Below are 5,430 nucleotides of genomic sequence, written 5' to 3'. Positions count from 1 at the left end.
CAGTCATTTGGTAAGATAAATTACTGTGAAGGAATACAGTCAAAGGATCAGCATCTCCTCCCTTTGCATTTAGCAGAGCCCGAAGATTATCAAATGGCTGTGTTCTAATATATTGACATATATTTTAAATATTGAATGTTTGCTCTTAATCACGTGAGCAATCTGCATGTAAGTTTCCTTTGAAGATGTCAAAAATCCTCAAGAAATTTAGACATTAACTTCAAACACTTCCAATTATTTTATACTAATTTAATCTGTTTTGATTTGTGTAAAATATTATCTAAATTAGATATGTCTAATGTTTTGGGATTTGTTTTTAAATAGGGTTGAAAAATACAGACCTATGAAGCTATCTGAAATAGTTGGGAATGAAGACACTGTGAGCAGACTGGAGGTATGTAGTTTGCTTTTTTATAACAAAAACAAATTGTCATCTTGTATTTATTTTGTATTGTTTTACTATACAATTCTGCTTAAAGCCCCAATTCAGGAAAACATTTAAGCCAAGTTTAACGTTTACCTCTATTCAGGAAATCACTTAAACAAATGTTTTTTCCTTCAATGGGATTTAAGCCTGTACTTAAGAGTAAAGCATGTGCTCGAGTGTTGTCCTTTTCAGTAAGTATGCTTTCCTGAATCAGGGCCAAAGTTTATTCATTTAAACTTATTATCGATTTGTCTAGTTTTGATGTGGTTCAGAACATTAAATTAGTGCCCTGCATGTTAATTGTAATCATTACTAAACATAGTTTGCATTACAACTGACTTTACTTTGTATCTTCCTACAGATATATTTGTTGTTTTTCTAGAGTTTTAAGTCAGGTGAAAAATATTTTCATTGTAGTCATCCTGACAAACTACTGTCGTTTGTAGCAGAAATGTTCACTGATGTTGTGGTCATACAAAGTTATACTCAGTTTTGTATACATAAACATACTCAACTTATTTAAATTGTACTATTCTGTCGTGTGTGTGTGTACTTGAAATTTGGAATGACCATTTTAACAGCCTCCTTGGGGGTTACTCTAAGAGGAAGTGTTGTTTAATGGTTAGAATGTGGGACTGGTAGTCAGTATTCCGGAGTTCAATTCCCAGATTTGCTAGTGACTTATCACAATGTTGTTGGTTTTCAAATGGATGGAAGGAAAATGCAAGGATATTAAAAACCTCAGGTTAGATGAACCGTTTTAAGTATGACAGAACTCTGCACACAAAGCATTAATATAAAGGATCAAGTAAGGAAACCTGAAGTAAGTAAGGGACCTGAAGAAGAGCTCTGTGAAGCTCACAAGTTTGTATCTTCCACAAACAGAAGGGGGTCCATTGAAAGATTTCTTTATTTACTGTCTCTCTCAAGTAAGACGTATGAAAATGATAAGGTGGGGTAAAAATTAAAGTAAGAGGGGAGGAAGTGAATGAGGAGTTTTTAATTCCAATTATGAAAAATGGTAGTATGTAGGAATTACTCTCCAATTTTCTGGCAAAGTAATCACTTATTTTTTTCCCTAGGTTTTTGCAAGGGAGGGAAATGTACCAAATATTATAATTGCTGTAAGTATTTTTGTGTTGCACCATATTTCTTCTTGCTGTATTTTTGTTCTCTATTGGCGGTGTCGGTTCAGGATGGTAAACAGGCTCTCTCTATAGTTGCATTGGTCCGTGAGTCTGTTGGTAAGGGAGACCTTAATTATACAGCAAAAGATCAGTATTTTTGTTTAATCCACAATTGTCCCAGATACATACCCTCATGCTCCAAGGGGTTAGGTTTTGTCCCATAACTGCAAGGTTTCTTGCACTCTTCTCTGAAGCATCTAGTACTGTTGGAAGCAGGATATTAGACTACATGGACTTCTCATATGAGTCTGTATAGGAATTCCTGTGTTTTTGTTACTGCTAACAGAACACAGTAGCCAGAAAGTGCAACTCACTTTAATGATATAATACTTAAAATTCATTGTATTCATAGGGTCCTCCAGGAACTGGTAAAACAACCAGTATCTTATGTTTGGCTCGTGCACTGCTTGGTCCTGCATTAAAGGATGCTGTTCTGGAACTGAATGCTTCAAATGACAGGTGTGTATGAGAACTCCATAACTAAGTTTCAAATTAAGGAAGAAACACAACAAACTTCAAATGTTTTTACTTGAAATCTACTATGCTTGTTAGATTTAATGCTAGTAAAATTTCCAATATTTGTTTCCTCAGTCTCTTCCCGCCTCCCTCTCCCCACAAAAGACTTAGGTGATCTTAGATGTTTTAAGGTCTCTTGTAGACATTATCCACTTCCTGTTTTGGGAACGTCATAGATATTAATGGAATGGAATGGAATTGCAAAACATGCAGATTATTAGGTCCTATGTAATCTAATTTCTGTCCATAATTTCTCAAATTTATCCTAAAGAGCTCTCCTCCGTCTATTGTGCTCATAAAGTTCCCATTAACATTTAAAGGAAAATAATTTTATTTTGTGACGGAGGAAAGATTATTTGAGTTTAGGTATATAGGTGGTAGGAACCTCAAATACTAAAACAACGAGTCCAGTGTTGGTTTTGTGGATACAGACTAACACGGCTACCGCCTGATACTCAAATACTAAAGATTGCTTTGTGGCGAAAGCTTATAGGCAGGAGAACTGGGTTATATTCCTGATTTTGCTAGAGATTTCCTTTATGATCTTAAGTAAGTTACTTAATTTCTCCCTATGTCATTTCCCTGGTTCACAAGGGTGTTTTAAGGCTTGCTTTGTGCGTAAGGGCTTGCCTCACTACTGATTACTTTCAGGCTCTAAGTGCTTTGAGAACCTTTGCTGGAAGAGTGCAAGTATTTGTTCGGTCTTTATTGTTAACTTCAGTTACTGAGTAACTGTAGAACACTAAATTTTGTAACCTGAAACTGAACATCGAAGGATAATGAAATGTTTGCTCTTATTTTCCCCAAAACTATTTACAGTTCCCCTCAGATGTAAATAGTGTCCATTTTGTGTTAATGGAATGTAATTTGTTGCACTTCTTTCTTTAAATTGATGTGAAATACAAACTGGTGAGTGATCATTGAATGAATAAGATTATTGTTTCAGGGGCATTGATGTTGTGAGAAACAAAATCAAAATGTTTGCTCAGCAGAAAGTCACACTTCCCAAAGGTCGGCATAAGATAATCATCCTGGATGAAGCAGACAGGTACACTGTGTTTCTTTTGATCACAAATAACCCCTCAGAAGTGTTCTACCTCCATGTTCTGAATAACTTGCATAAAATGCAAAGCTTCTATTATAAGCCAATTTCAAGTTTAGGGTATTTTGCTAGCCTCTCAGAAGTAATTTAGTTGTGAATAGATGTCCATTTAACAGCACTCTTCTCAGACTCTCTTCCAACAGAGGCTGCTGCATTTCAGAAATGTTTAGTATCTGAGAGAAGTACTTTAGGATTTGATGGGATGTAAAATAGCATCCAATTTACTAGCTATTTCTAAGCTCTCATTTGAAAAAGGGGTGACTGATATAGCATACATAGTCCTGCAGTAGATAATTCTATTTTAGCTTTCCTGGATGAAAAGGGGTTATGGGAAGATTGCTACATGTGCATCTACAGCTAGAGATCATTCTTCTAAATTTTGATGGCTTGGTTTTAATTGTGTAATATTTATAGAATATTCAGAAATGGTATGTATTGGGGGGTGACTTGTTCCTGTAAGTTTCTGGATAAAGCTACTTAGCTTCCTAGTTGCCTAGCCAGAAGATCAAATAATTCACAAGGCAGTAGCTAATATAAATAGAAACTGTGAAGGCGGTATAATCATTTATTAGACTGCAGCTGGATGTTAGATAGTGAAGGGCAAAAGCCAATGTAACTTTTTTTTTTCCCCACCCCCAGCATGACCGATGGAGCACAGCAAGCATTGCGAAGAACAATGGAAATTTATTCCAAAACAACTCGCTTTGCACTTGCATGCAATGCCTCAGATAAAATCATAGGTAAAAGAAAACTGCTTGTCTCTGTATACACCTTTATTACACCTCTTCCATGTTTACAGTTAGCTTCCTGCCACTGTTATAGTATGTGTTGGTAGGGCCCCAAGATTGGAGCTCCCAAAGTCTCTTAAGTATAGCCATATGTCTGCCTTTGCTTGTACTTTCTTTGTAGAAGACTTTGGAGTTTGAGGCAAATCTTGATCAGTTCCGTAAAGTTAAACTTTTCAAGTTTAAATAAAGGTGCCCTGACTTTCATAGATGGGTGAGCATCTGTCTGCACACCACAAGAAGGTGTAGGTGCTCATCACCCCCCTTGAAAAAAAATCTAGCTACCTATAAGCACCCATGTTCTCAAAAGTTAAGCACATTCCACTGGAGTAAACTCTCTGACCACCTATTCTCATAGTTAAGGAGGAGAAAACTTAGCACAGACAGATACAAACTATATCAGAAGTTAGATGATCTAAGTAAAATGTTTTATCCCATTGTTCGGCTCCCTCTAAATATACTTAAAGTTGCAAGGTTATGTTAACTACTGTTGCATGGTGGATTATATAAGGTGCTGTCAGATTGTTCTGTTCATAGGGGCAGTTAAGTCTAGATTGATAAAACAAGGGTGTCTTATTTTGGACACTGTCACAGGGTTCACTCACTGTTAGGGCACCTCCTCCTGACTGCTCTGGACATTAGCTCCTCCCAGTCTTATGCCCTCTTCTGCTGCTTGTTCACACACCCGACCACCTCTCTCTCCATGACTTGGCCCTTCAGCCAGGTTGCTCTAGTCCTCCCCTTCTGGGGTATCAAAGTCCCACTGGACAACTGTCCTTGGTAGTCTACAGCTCCTCTGCCTGGTCTGTGCCACTTCCCCAGTGGCTGGTAGGGAACCCAGGCCTGCCCACTACTCCAGGTTCCAGCCCCGGGATCCTACAACCAGCAGCCAACATCTGCACAGTTCCAAACCTTGCTACTGTTTCCCTGGGCTGCTCCTACTTTGCCTCTATCAGCCTCTTTTTCCACTCTCCTCTGGGTACACGCTTCCTTCAGGGCTTCTATTCTCCCCCTGGTTTCCTCCTTTCCCTCTCAACAGCTAGAGAGTGACTGCCTGCCTCTATGCTGCAGCCCCTCTCTGCTGCCAGCTTCCTGCCTTTTTCATAGCCTCACCTGTTCCTTCTCAGCTGAGCTTTATTCCCGGTGGGGGTGGGAGTGGGGGTATGTGTGTGCTTATCCAGCCTAATTCCCCTCAGGATGTACCCTATCCAGTTAATTGGCCCCCTTCTCTGCCTCATTAACCCTGTCAAGGCTGGTATGGGGTGAACACCCAGTCACAGTTACATTTCAGAACCAAATTTGGCCTTTGTATTAGCTTGCCGGAGACCTGGCCTTTGGTCTCAGTTGAAGAGCTCTGTGGCCAGAATCTAAGGGTATGTCTACACTGCAAAAAAACAACTCCTCTGCAGCTTC

At 38.8% G+C, this 5,430-nt stretch overlaps 1 protein-coding gene across 1 annotated transcript in view; it reads left to right on the top strand.

Moving 5' to 3' along the window:
- Positions 1 to 329: 329 nt before the first annotated feature.
- RFC2 (replication factor C subunit 2) overlaps positions 330 to 5,430 on the top strand; it is a 9,503-nt gene continuing 4,402 nt past the window's right edge. Inside the window, exons 1-5 of the mRNA XM_026656616.1 lie at positions 330 to 394; positions 1,510 to 1,551; positions 1,967 to 2,073; positions 3,077 to 3,178; positions 3,872 to 3,972. Coding sequence (XP_026512401.1) covers positions 344 to 394; positions 1,510 to 1,551; positions 1,967 to 2,073; positions 3,077 to 3,178; positions 3,872 to 3,972 — 403 coding nt within the window. The 5' untranslated portion in view covers positions 330 to 343. The remainder of the gene's footprint in view (positions 395 to 1,509; positions 1,552 to 1,966; positions 2,074 to 3,076; positions 3,179 to 3,871; positions 3,973 to 5,430) is intronic.

The sequence above is a fragment of the Terrapene carolina genome, unplaced genomic scaffold, assembly GCF_002925995.2.
Source record: "Terrapene carolina triunguis isolate 2854851 unplaced genomic scaffold, T_m_triunguis-2.0 Scaffold231, whole genome shotgun sequence".
Taxonomy (NCBI): domain Eukaryota; kingdom Metazoa; phylum Chordata; order Testudines; family Emydidae; genus Terrapene; species Terrapene triunguis.
This window is presented reverse-complemented; position numbering and strand designations above follow the sequence as displayed.